General features: G+C 40.7%; 1 protein-coding gene across 1 annotated transcript in view; it reads right to left on the reverse strand.

Moving 5' to 3' along the window:
- Positions 1 to 817: 817 nt before the first annotated feature.
- LOC133351249 (serine-rich adhesin for platelets-like) overlaps positions 818 to 13,800 on the reverse strand; it is a 39,068-nt gene continuing 26,085 nt past the window's right edge. Inside the window, exons 11-14 of the mRNA XM_061566344.1 lie at positions 13,127 to 13,303; positions 9,889 to 10,001; positions 6,004 to 6,065; positions 818 to 3,441 (exon numbers count right to left, since the gene is read on the reverse strand). Coding sequence (XP_061422328.1) covers positions 3,397 to 3,441; positions 6,004 to 6,065; positions 9,889 to 10,001; positions 13,127 to 13,303 — 397 coding nt within the window. The 3' untranslated portion in view covers positions 818 to 3,396. The remainder of the gene's footprint in view (positions 3,442 to 6,003; positions 6,066 to 9,888; positions 10,002 to 13,126; positions 13,304 to 13,800) is intronic.

Here is a 13,800-nt window from a genome sequence, read left to right on the forward strand (position 1 = left end):
TTCATCCAATAGTGCAATGACAAAGGAGTGACATGCAGTAATAGTGTATTGCACTCTATTTCATAATGATTACAACCCACCACAGTTATTTTACTGGCTGACTACACTTAAGTGGTAACAATGGACCTATTCACCACCGGGTAAGAATGGGCATTAGATTGTATAGTTGGCTCTTTTACTACTTTTACTGAAAATAAGATGTTTCTCGCACCTTTACAAGGCAACTAAACCTAGGTTAGGCAACATCAAGTTGGAGCCATTGAAAGTAAGTACCTTTTATATGTCCGTACTGTTAGATTGTAATTGGCAACTTACCGTTACTGTCACGTGTTATTTTTGGTTATCATTATTATTTGTCCCAATTCTCTTACGCGAGTGCTTTGTACCCAGCCTTTATTTTATCTGGAAACCCTATGTGATCTGCACACACCTTCATATTATCTGTGCGCTAGATTTTTACGATTAGCCCAGCCATTGCATCGATAAGAGAGGTGGCCCTAGAAGTGTTGGCAAATCCTTTCTCGTGCCGTATGTTGAACTTATTTCGCACCGTACGTAGCCAACTGTGCTAATCAGAGGCGGTTTCTGCAGGCTTACCCGCCTGCATAATCCATATTCAAAGTGATGGGTTAGTTTGGTTTAATCTTTGGTGAAAAGGCCTAGACGATGAACTCGCTACACTTAAGAAGCCCTTTAAATACAAATCCAGGGTCTCTTGCAGTGCCAGACAAGCGGTTTGACCTTTGTAGCCACCTGGCCACATCTCCAAAGGAATGTCATTGATAATGCATGAGACCACGATGCGTGGATACCTCAACTCACAATGCATGCCTTCAAGTGAAAACCAACACCATTTCACTGCTTCCAAAAGTAAACAAAAAAAACATGGACGTCCCACACACGTGTTTTTTAATTCATATTTTTGTTTATTTATCGTGGTTACAATATTAACGCATTTTATGAAAATAAAAGTTGTATGCTTTTGCGAATGAAATGTAATTTAAGCCAGTATGAAAGGGATCATACTACACATATCACACTAAGATGTACTTTGAATACAGGGTACACACAATATGCTCTCTGATAATATATTTGATATATTTGCATCGGTTTAGACTGCTGGCAGAATTCTTGACGTTACCCCAGTCGTGGATTTACACAGTTCATCATCGCTGTCCATGAATAAATGAAATGAATACTACTCGTAGGTATATCACTATGGAGAAATGGATCCTTTCCATGTTAATAATTACCATATGAATGAGAAATTGTCACCATTGGTTCGTTTTACGTATTGTACACAGTATTGTGTATATATAAAGATGAACCAGCCGGGGAAAGGAATGTTTGCACACGTCTGACGTAATAGCTCAAGTGGGGAATGTGTGAGGGGGTCAATCGGCCATTGAGATGGAATGATCAAATAATGCATCGATTCACGTGGGTTTTTGTTTTTATTAATAAAGTTTCTGAGCAGAGGGCTCAAAGGCCCAAAATGTCAAGTGGTCAGCAACGAGTAGCAAGAACACGGTGTGGGAGCCCTGTATATCTTCGTTCGTAAGGCGATGAGTTGATCAGCATTGTCAATGTTCATGGCAATTGTTTACACGTGACTGGGGCATTGCCACCATGGTTGGTGAGTGAGCCAGTAGATGGCTTCACGAGCAGCCTGTAAATATCTCAATTGCTGCCGGTGAATTATAGAAATGGGCAGTGGTGTGATGTGTGCCATTTGAGAGGCTTGACGTAAAACCTTGTACATGTTTGTTTTAATGTTTCCTAACAACGTCAGCCTTGTCTGTTTACGTCTGATCAGATTCTGTGCATTTTTATCCATTGCCTCTACTTTATAAAACTAGTCACTTTAATTTCCAAAAGTTACGTTTTTAAGTTAAATTGCAAAAAAGTCAAATACCTATTTACTTGCCTTTATTTATATTGTACTGTATTCATTTATTGTCAAAAGGAGTCTAAATTTGTTCGAGCAAATGTTTTATAAATATTGTGTTCTTAAATTGTATCGTGATGCAACAGGCCACCCTTGCAAAATAGGTAATGCTGTTATTTAATCGCCTGGTTAAGTAAAGGTCACACACATTAGGTCTCCTTGGTCAAATATGTTTCTAAATTGACTTAATTTGTTCTCAGTGAAAGAATAATGATAAGTTACTGCACGTACACGAAGCAGCCAATATCAACATTACAGTCCCATACTGGTCATGGACAATGTAATTTATAGTGCACTTTTGAATGCATTCTAAAGTACATTTACATCTGATGGATTCAAAAGACATCCGTACTCTACTGTTTGCAATCGTCTATGTTGATAGTATACCCAATTGTATGTTTTATGCAATACATCAATCGAGATTGGTATTGATAGAAATTGTCATTGCAGTTGCATGAACATTCATTTAATTGTAGAGCACTGAAGAGGAATATTGTACAACTTTCGTTTGATTCGTGTTTTGTGTAGAGAGCTGGACGAGCTCGCAATGGAATGTTCTGCTCGAGACCCAGCGAGAGTTGACTCGACATAACTTTCATCATTTCTTCTCGTCCATATGGCAACTGCCAAGTGTTGCTGTCCCGTGAAATTGCTGGCCTCTCTCGGTCAGCACAGGCGGCAAATTGAAACGCCTCGCTCATGCTGCTGCTGGTGGAAGGGACCTCCACTGGGGAGTATTTTGTTCTGAGAGAGCTTCCTCTCGATGTGGTTTTGGCCTACTTTCCCACACTCGCTGGGCACCTTGGAAAATGTGGGAATACACACACTCCCTCCAATGGACGACTAATTGTGGTGTACCCATTTATCGTTGGATTTAAGAAACACACATCCCATTGTTTTAACTACTGCACCCAGGAGATGAAACCAGCGACCTCTGTATAGCATCCCAAAGCAATATCGGAAATGGGTTTAAAATATAGTATAGGTGGGGGGGGGGGGGGGGGAGTGCTGAAATACATTTTTTTTTACAATTAAGAGTCTCCTTTTTAAATAAAAATAAGAGTAATGTTCCAAAACGAGAGCGCAAACATGCCAAGACGAGCAGCAGGCTTGGTAGACTGAAAGGTCCACGGACCACTTTGTCACCACTCTCAGCTGTACTAAGTGCTGGCTTCAAGAGGGGGTTCCCTTCTGAGTAGGACATGTTTGAAAGAAACCTGGTAGATAGATCTCATAAGGGGGGCTAAGGCACTTTATTTTTCTTAACTCTAGACCCCCCCCCCCGCCAATGATTAGCAATAATTTTAGTAAATGTCAGTGAAGTTTAACAATGGGGGTGGGGCGACAGGGGATGAAGGTAAAATGTATCCTGTAAATCAATGTTGCATGCATATATTTGTATTATTTCCTGTGCAGGCAATACGTGATTGCAGTTAGTTGGTGGAGTGTTAAATTAGGCTTTCAGACAGAATTTTTGGCCTCTGGAATACAACCTGAAAGAAAAAAAAAGAAACAGCAAATATGGTGACATTAATACATCATGTCAATAAGCAACAAACGGTATCTCATTAAAAGCCTGAGATCTTAGCTTATTCACATAAACATACCGCACTCAAAATCCGTCCATATAAACCGCTAAGTACTACTACAACATGCACAGTCCATTGTGTTACGGGGTTAGTTCTTTGCAGGATGGATATCAGACACAATGAGCAGCAACATCACTTTAAACTTTAGTTGACACTGACGCTACACAAACACATGGATTACAACTATTGACTGTGATCTCTCTTTCCCAGAACAAAAGGAAAATGTGTGACATGTTTGAAAACTAAAATTGAATATGAAAATAGGATTTTGGTATGCCTTAGCTAAATATACTTTGCATGCGTTGTTCCATACTATTGTCAAATGCCTTGGATTTACATGTCTAAGTGAAGGCAACATACAATGACAGGTAGGGATAGAACGATCCACACACTTGACGATTTAATGAATCGTCACTATTCAGGCTTGGAATTAAATTCAATAAACAATTTATTTTATTTTACATTGTGGTGAATGGTAGTGCCTCGAGTGGCTGCAGGGGTGACGTGAGCCCATTACAACAGGTACGAATTAAAAAAACACACATTGATTCTTTACACTACGCTTGTGTTGAACTTAACGGTACAATTGAAGAAAGGATGCATCATTCCGTCCCGGGTGACAGGAACAGTTTTACGATTGTGTGGAAGGCACGTTGCAGAACTATGAATGCAGTGGATGTGTAGTGACATCAGGGATGTCACTTTATGGTGCCCGCCCGGAAGGATCGTGCCGTTCGATGTTTTACATCGTGGACATCACCGTGTGGGTGGCTGTGTGTAGCACCAGCCCTAGCGGGGCTTGGCGAGCACTGGGATAGTGCGGGCACCACGCACAACATGTGGTGGGGGCTCCCACGAGGGGGAGTGGGTGAGCGTCAGCCCAGGGGCAGGGTTGCCCCGGGCCATGGCACTCTGGTTGACCCCGTAGAAACGTGATCCGGAATATCCATACAGGTGGGCCCAGGTGGGGGGACTAGGGGGTGATCACGTGTCCGGAGAGAGCTCTTGAGAAGGATCGAGAGGGAACGTGAATGTTCGGGAAGGCGGGCGGGGCCGAGGGCGGAGCGGTCCCGACAGGGGTCGCTGCATTCTACAAGCGGGAAGCCCAACATCTACAAGCGGGAATCTCTACGTCTCAAGCTGAAGCTCTTGGTCTTACGAGGCAACCACGTGGTCGGAGACCCGAGTGAGGGATCGACCCTTCGTAGCAGTAAAGGGGCAGTTACCCTTTTGTGTTACGGAGTTACGGTGTTACAAATAAAAGTGTTGCCTCTAAAAGGAACAACAGATGGACCCACTACAGATGTATCAACCATTTTGGCCTGGTAGTCACTGAAAAAAAGAGCTTCTCATCTCAATGGGCCTGACCCGCAATGAACTTACTGTGTTCACACTGAGTCTCATCGCGTTTCCTTGCATGTTCTGCCCCATATAAACTTTACCACTCGCGGGTACTGACAGGCAAATAAGGATAGGCATATTATTCTCCGCATTTAAGATGGGTTGTTCAATCTTATCAGACCACTTGCGTCATTTCCAGTTATTTTCCTTTGTCCTGGGTACATTTACAAGCGAGTGTAAAAAAAAGTTAAAGCTTTAGGTGTGTGTGTTTTTTAAATAGCCGTCATTCCCTTTTAATGCCCTTAAAGGGTATATTCCCTTGGAAACCAAACAACTTGGGGGACAGCATAACATTGAGTGTTCATCTAAATGGGGTTCCCTTTAATATCAGTCAACAATTTTTTTTAAGTCATTCAGTTTGATAAAAAAATCATCAAGTGCAATCTTGCAACTTGAGTAAACACATTTGTGCAAAGGAATGGAAAAACAAGAACCTTGCTATCCATAGAAACACAAGATAAAGGTCCTATCATTCGTTCTAAAGTGATTGTGTCAACGGCGATGGTACGGCCAGTCACCACAGTCACAAACCAACGCCCCAGGACATTGAGTAAGTGGCATAATGTTCGATTCACTTGGCACAGCAATATGGGTAGGCAAGGAGTACCATAGTACCATCATCACCTATTATCAGTCCACTGTTCGAGGAAGGCATCTCAAAAATCCCACCATCTCTCATGACCCCACAATGCAACCATCTACCTAGAACCTAAACAGGAGCTGATTTCATTGATCCATCTCCTCATTGGACGTACTCTCAAGACGCGTTCCATACCTTGACCATAGGCCCCATCATCACTTCCAGTGACGGGTCCTGCCCAAGCCAATGTATGTTCTCTAATCTGCGTGTTCTTCTTTATGTCCTCTCAATGTTCTTCCAAGCTCTACCCCACTCAACGAATCGTATCTTTCATCAGTCACACAATGTAATTAATACTTTGCAATGTGATTTGTTGTCAAGGTTTCTGCATTTCCATTAAAATGGACTTGCGTGTTAGAGGTCGTGTTTATTTATAGTAATATAAATAGAACTGATGTTGTTTAAATTGCACGCAAAGCACTCACCACTTTTTGGCTAATATTTTCAAGGGTAGGGTTGAATACTCCAGGAGGTATAGTGAAATTAGCTGTGGAAAACAAAGCATGAAAAACATGAGATATATATAACGTAAATACAGCTGCAACCCCTACAGAGACAGTCCCATTCTGCGTGCGTATCTTGATCTCCATTTTACCCCACTTGTACAACGGCGATTTTACCAAATCAATCAGACATGTTTCGATTTAAAGCTTTCGTGACTGCAGGGATTCATCTTCTTGGTTCTTTCGGCAAAGTCACGTAGAAGGGAAATAATAAAATAATAAAAACCAAAATAAAATAATGTTTTATAAAATAAAACATGTGTCCGACCTCATCCGATGTCGCAAGCTAAGCGGGATTTTTAGCCTGGGTAGTGCTTGGATGGGCCACCACCGTGCACGACAGGTTCCAAGTAAACATGGAAAGTTGCGCCAACGTTGAGCCAACGTTAGTCCAACGGTTTCAAACACATGCTATCGTCGTACCAACGTCGTGCGTTCACTGTGTTGTTACAGGCGCAGAGCTATGCTGTAGGGCAGCAGCTGACGGCTCAGCAAGTTCAAGTTCAAGTTAATTTATTAGGTATAGCCCTGTGAGCCATTCGGCTCTTGAATCGGGTGCAACCGCAATAAACAAAAAACAAAAACATGAACAAGAAAACATCTTAAAGTGACTATGTGACTATTTGCAAACTGAAAATCCAGGAAAAAAACCAGCAAAGATTCCCAAAAAAAAGCACCGTACACCAACGCTGTGCAAAAATCCCAGTGGGATGCAAGTCAAACAACAACAACAACAACCACAAGACAACTTAGATTAAGGCCATCATTCTAACTCCGTACTACAACAAACAAACATGGCCAAACCAAAACACTTTTCGAAATCACCAAAATAAAGCCATAAAAGCAATGTATCAGTGATCATAGGAACTGTGACCGAATTTTCACAATAAACGACATAAACAACAATCATTGTTGTACTGTACTACTTTGCTCACACTCGTCTATGTTCCCAAGCTTCAATCTCCACGAATGAATTTGGTGAAGTATGGCTAATTAACCCTCATGACCCTCACCGTGTAGGTAATCGTCGTAAAACTAGCTACAGCGTCAGGGTGTGTCTGGACGCTATGCAGTATGAATAATACATATGTCAATGATAATAGCATGTCCAACAGCACATAGCACAATACAGTTAAAGCCTCTCCTTAATAGAGGTTTTGTGGGTGAGATCGCGTGAATAAAAATGTTGTCGTGAAACCCGCCACCACCCGACACAAGGTTTGTCACGTAAATGAAAACATGCCAATGAGTTACCAGTTCAGTTACTAGCCCTCACGTGAATCAAACAGAACAACCGCGTAAGACGATGAAGAATTACTGACTCCCGATGCAAGAGAGGGGTCATCGTCCTTGACGGACTGCATGATTGATGACGACGATGAGTTCAGCACACCGGTTGTGTGTCGGAGAGTAACAGCATCGGCCGCCAATTACCAAGCTCTGTGTCTGCAACAGCTTGTGTAAATGCTATGCACTGTGTTGCATAAATACAACAGCTGATAAAAGCACTGCACATTGTCAACAAAACTCGGTTATTACGGCAGGTTTCACCTCAAAGATGAAAGGCGAATGTGAGAGCCTTATGGGTTTCGCAATGTGATAGTGTGTGAAATGAGATAATATTGTCATATGTAAAGACACCAAATGTCGATGTCAGAACAATTATTTTGTCGTACATTAAACAGTACAGTAGTTGTTTCGGATGCTCATTGGCTGGAGAATAACTTGAGTGTATGTGTGTTAATAGGGATTGTGTCTCTTCCGTTATGATCTAGGGCAGAGCAGCAGCAGTGGTTGTGCTGTGTTATGAACCTGGTGGCCAACTGAGTTCCATTGACTACCAATATTCTGTGGTTGAGTAATATTTGACTGTCCCAGGGGGCCCACCCTATCACCAACTACAACACCACCGGCATGGTTAGGCAAGATCAAACAAACACCTGTGACTGAATAGCACGGGGAGTTGGTTTGACAGAGGGCTGAGGTTATTGCAAACCGTGACGAGTCGTACAAGACGTGGAAGTTTGTTTTGAATGAATTGGGATAAAAACAACAACTGGGCAGGGACACGCGATTGTACGTCAACATGTTGGTCAACGCGAGTTTACTCCCCAGCTCAAACTATCACACTGACAATCACATAAACATTTATTTCCCTTTTATGATGTGTCCAGACAACCGTTACCAGATACTGAATGTATTACAATTTGTTTACAGTCTGTCATATGTTTTTATTATGTACGCTTGGGCTTACGCGAACGTCATACTTTTAGCTTAAAAAAAAAACATATTCGTTGTATTGTGTGAAGCATGCGGACCCCATATATTGTGAATTAAACATTTAAAGGGTTTTTAAACACCGGAAAGGTACAGACCATCGGCCTAGGGGAGGCCCAGGACCAGTTAAAATATTCGTCATTCTTATTGAAAATGCCCATTAAATGATAAACAAAGACAGCATACATACATGTACATAATTACATATGCTACGTTGAAATTTTAATGCAGTTTATTAATGATTTCCACCTTTCTGTCATATGAACAATCTTACGACGACGAATTGGGATTGAACCGCCCTTCCATTTAACAATAGAGATACCTCAACTACAGCAAGGAGATCTTCTGCGGAAAGCGGTGGGTCCCTGGATCAGATTGCGCATTGAGACTGTGCACAACACCGTCCATCCCATTACCCTCCTTCTCCTCGATAGTTTCTGTGCCCACTCAGGCCTACAGAGGACGCTGACTAAACGCCAGACTAATGATGACGATCTTGCTCTCCTTGCTGTTTTTTAAACGTCTTGCTTAAAGAACAAAACAAAACTCGCGCGCCCAAAGCTGTCAGGGGTATAGTAGAATCTGAATACAAGCACACCCATTGCGAACAAGATCGGGTGTGCTTATATCCGAAGTAGTGTGCGTCAGAAGTTGCCCTTTATCCTTTCCCCACAAGTGCAATGTAAGGATGTGTTGTGTATATAAAAAAATATGCTCATATTAGGCGAGCTTATATCAAGGCCGTAATTATAATATATATATTGGGGGGGGGGACACATCCCCCCCCCCCAATATTCAAATATGCTCAAAATGTCTCCCCTCAATATATCGCTATAAAATAGATTTCTGTTTATATGATCGTGGTTATGGTTGTACTTTATTAATCCCTAATCTCTGCCATTACATACAATGAAACAAGAAAAGGTAAAAAAGAAAAACAGAGCAATGTAATACAACACACTATTAGACATTATTGTAAAAAAGAAATAAAAAGTCCATCCCATGGGTTAGTGATTTTTAAAAATATTTTTTAGGCATGAAATGTCAGGAAATTAGTTTTCAAATTTAGATTTTTTTTTCTGGGGGGGGGGGGGACTCCCAGACCCCCTGGAAGATTTGCCCCCCCCCCCAATGTTGACTCCATGGCTACGGCCTTGGCTTATATCCAGCTTCTACTGTGGTCGTATCCCTGCTACCATGCGTGCATTGGGTGGCAAGGGTGGGGCAACACTTGTGCCTCACAACAAGAAGCACCAGGGTTCAATTCCCGATATATATAATACAATGTAACTGGTATTGGCCAAAGTATCCCAATACTGAAACATTACACTCAATATTACTCAATTAGGACGCCACACAGCAGTATTGCATCCGCCTACTGCAAAAATAAATCTTGGCAGGACCCCTGCTAAAAAAAAGTCTTGAGACTCAGTGAGGCTTTCCTAGCTAAAATTAATAAATATAATAAAAGAGATACATTTCACTCTGTCAGTGTCCACAAACAATTGCAGCTCGCCATGTGCGATGTACCTTCTTCATGAACATCCTCGATGTGACCATCATAGTTCGGGTTGTCTTGCCATTCAGGCAAGGTCTTAAAGCTTCCAAAACTTAAGTTTGAGTTTCTACTGAAGGAAGAACAGCTGAAAATATACAAATCATATGTTAATACATTGTATTTCGGTATACATGACGCCCATGTTATTGCTTATGTTCTAATAATCTTTCCGGAAAACAAAGATGGTAAGTTTGCTGCTGGAAAGTTGTGAGTAAAATTTAGTGCCAACAAGATAACCTGGTGGCACCATTGCAATAAAGCAGAACCTGTGATTAACAGACCATAGAAACATATACATAACGTCGAAGAAAGTCTTCTATTGCAGCCCCATGCTTAACTCTATATCAGTGTTAAATATTCAATGTTAAATATACATATACTGTATCTACTAAACTCACTGAAATAATTCGTTTTGGCATTGGGGCTCATACGTCACGTGGCATTTATGGCTTTCATGACTCGCCATAACTATAAAATGTAACACCCTTTTTATGATCAGCGACTTGAATTGTGTGATCATAAATAACATACCGCTGAAGCAGAGCGACGTAAGCCAACAGTATTATCACTTTCAGAGGCATTCTTTTATTTTATTATGCATGGATTTATATTGCTTGTACAAGCTCATGGCAACATGCGCACCGAGTCGTCATTGGGAAGAAGCAGTGTTTTTAATCCGTATACGTTGCACGTAAATGGGTTCACAATGACCACTGGCCGCAATACTCGCGGCCGCTACTTTTCACCACAATAAGAATTCGTCTCATCTTGACTGAATCGTGACGATCCATTGAATCGCCATCATATAAACCACGGAATTATGACCGACAGTGCATCCATGACAATGAACATATTTCGAACAAAGTAATGTACTTTCTTTTAAAATGTACATTACTACTCAAAACAGTTCCTATCTCTACTCTTTGGTTCTTTCGGTAAAGTCACGTAGGTAGAAATAAAATAAAATAAATCACGACGTTTCGATCGCAACACAAGCGTCCGCCATCAGTTGTCCTGCTGTATCGGTTCCGCCTAATGACGGTCGCTTGTGTTGCGATCGAAACGTCGTGATTTATTTTATTTCTACCTACGTGACTTTACCGAAAGAACCAAAGAAAGTTAAAATCAAGATTAGTTCCTATTTCGTTTGGCAGTTTGCCTTTTTTATGTGAAACAGCACCTTTCTTGGCAGTACACGTGTGTGGTAAAAACTGCAGTGGATGAAGAGCATTTTTATTTCCAGAAGCATATGAGAGTTATTGGCAAATTATTGTCTTAAATGACTTTGTACTGACACCTACGAGTAGCGTTCACCGGTTTAGTCAAATCTAATTTGAGCCCTACTGTGTTAAAATAAGCAGCCCTAAACGATGAACATTGATATTTAGAGAGTGATATTATTCATGAAGCTGATAGTACCCTTTTAAATATTTGTACTTAAAATATATCAATGAGCATCAATGTTTAACAATTTGAAACAATATGCAGTTAGCAGCAGAAGAATCCAACAGGATGGGATGTCGTACGTAGCCTGTAGTTTCTCTAAAAGTGATGCCGACTCGTACCAAAGTTGCAAGTGGGAGTGTTCCATCATCGATTCAGTTTCAATTGAAAATGTTTATATACAAAAGCCAGTTTGCTTTGCTTGTAGCTTACATTCCAATGCCAAGGTTTATTCCAATACCAAGATAAATCAATGCCATTCGCTTCATAAAATATACTCATGTCAAAAGTAGCCACAAAAACACCCACGCACATTTTTCTCGTATTTTTATCACTCCAATGCCTTTTATAATCACCACCACTACCGGATGCGGTTTATTACAATCGCTATCTTTTAACAGTCGAACGTCCGAAAGAGTCTGAAAGTAATTATTGTCTCCAGTGTGCAACAGTTAATGCATTTTATGATGGCGTGTGGTCAAAACGGTGAAGGGTGATTGCAGGGCTGGGTGTGTAAGAAGAAGTGAGACCAGTCGTTGGTACAGAGTTCCTTTTGTTTTACACATAAATGAAATACTTCAATCGTGGAATGATGTCTTACTCATTTTATTTTGATTATTATTTAAAGAGGCCAATAAGACTGACTTGGTGTGTAGGGGGTGTACAAGTACTGTATACCTCGACTTGCGAAAGGGAATTGGTCCTCAAAAAACATGCATAGAACGAAATTTTAGTAAATCAGAATGGCTTAATTTAATACATAAACAAATTTTGGAATGTTTTTCAGAGAGTCATTCCAACTCTACTCCTAACCTAAGAATATATACCCCCTATATCCCTTTCACACAAACATTAAAGAGCATAATTACTAAAGTGATTGAATAGTAATTGATAATAAAAAAATGCAATGAACTCAATCAAAAGATCTTGCTGCATTTTAGAATGACTGGTAAGGTGATGTGAAGGCGTTACTGTTGCACTGCAGGGTCACGTGACACTGCCAAGGGTGGATGATGCAACCTCCGATAGTTGTTCTTGTTTGATATCGCGGTGCGTGTCGAAATAAAATTGATCGTTGTCGTGGAAATTCGATTTTGTAAGTCGAAAAGTGTAAACTTTTCATCATTAGACCTCCTTTGCCAGTACCAAAATATAATAAAAGGGGTTTTCCCCTGTTGGCAACAAAACTGATTCCTTGTAAAAAGGTTTCAGTTTTGTTACCAGAAAAAAGGGGAAAAACCCTATTATTGTACACTTTTCGTCAAATGCGTCAACGCGACATTTCGTGAAAAAAACGAACGTTCGCAAATTGAGAGACAACTGCGCTACAAATTTGTACCGTATTTTAGATCGGTGCTAACTTTAGCAGTATTCACTATCTTCTCTTTCTGATTGAAGAGACGTATTGCCAAATCGTAACCTTTACTTCGTGGTTTTATTACATGCATCACGTGACATCAACGGAAAAAGGTGTGAGAATCGGGTGTGCTTTTACAGTTTTGCAGTTCCAGCAATTCAAGTGACGATTGCCTCCAGTGTCTCATTTGGAATGCTTGTTATTGATTCTCAATGTGGCGTGATCTTTCAACGTGGACATTAAATACGGTATGGATGTGATGAAACAACCAATCAGAGGAATGAATCGGTGAAGTTCGCAGGAACGAAACCACGGTGTTATCTGTAGACGAGAGTGAGATCAGGAGGTGACTATTGGTGAGCCAGTGGACTGATGTGAAACCGGTGAGTGAATGGGTGCAACCCTCCTACCTGGATTCGACTGAAAACGTTTTCGTGCTCGCTCGCCTCATGAGCACCAAGACCACAACAATGACGATGACGATAGGCAGTAAGACGAGCGGTACCGTGAGTCCTGCAATTGCCACTGCATTGGCGAGCAAGTTGCACTGACTATCTCTGTGCCAGAAAATCGAGGTCGGCAGGCAACTGCAAACAAATTGACGAGTGACAAAAATGCAAAACATATGATTGTTTAAGCAAATTGATCGAAACACAAAATAATGGACAAACCTTAATTACGAAATCACTTTTGATTTAAAGCTTTCGTGACTGCAGGGATTCATATTCTTGGTTCTTTCGGTAAAGTCACGTAGAAGGGAAACAATAAAATAATTAAATACAAATTTATCACGGCGTTTCGACTTTACCGAAAGAACCAAGAATACAAAATAACTTTTAAGAATGTTGCTAACATCTACACAGTATTACGAATTTATATGAAAAATAAATGATGTGGCAACTAACTAGGCCTATTCTATGGATTATCAAGATGGGCGTCACAATTGCATTCAACAATTATTATTTTCATGAAATTTTTTTAAGCATTGTGTGTATCTATAAGTGTTTTTTTTGTAAAAAACACGTAGTTTTTCATTTAAAAAAGGTGTGTATACATGCAGGCATTCCCTTCATTAGCCTAAGTG

Source organism: Lethenteron reissneri, chromosome 36, assembly GCF_015708825.2.
Source record: "Lethenteron reissneri isolate LAM-NWPU_2019-01 chromosome 36, ASM1570882v1, whole genome shotgun sequence".
NCBI lineage: Eukaryota > Metazoa > Chordata > Hyperoartia > Petromyzontiformes > Petromyzontidae > Lethenteron > Lethenteron reissneri.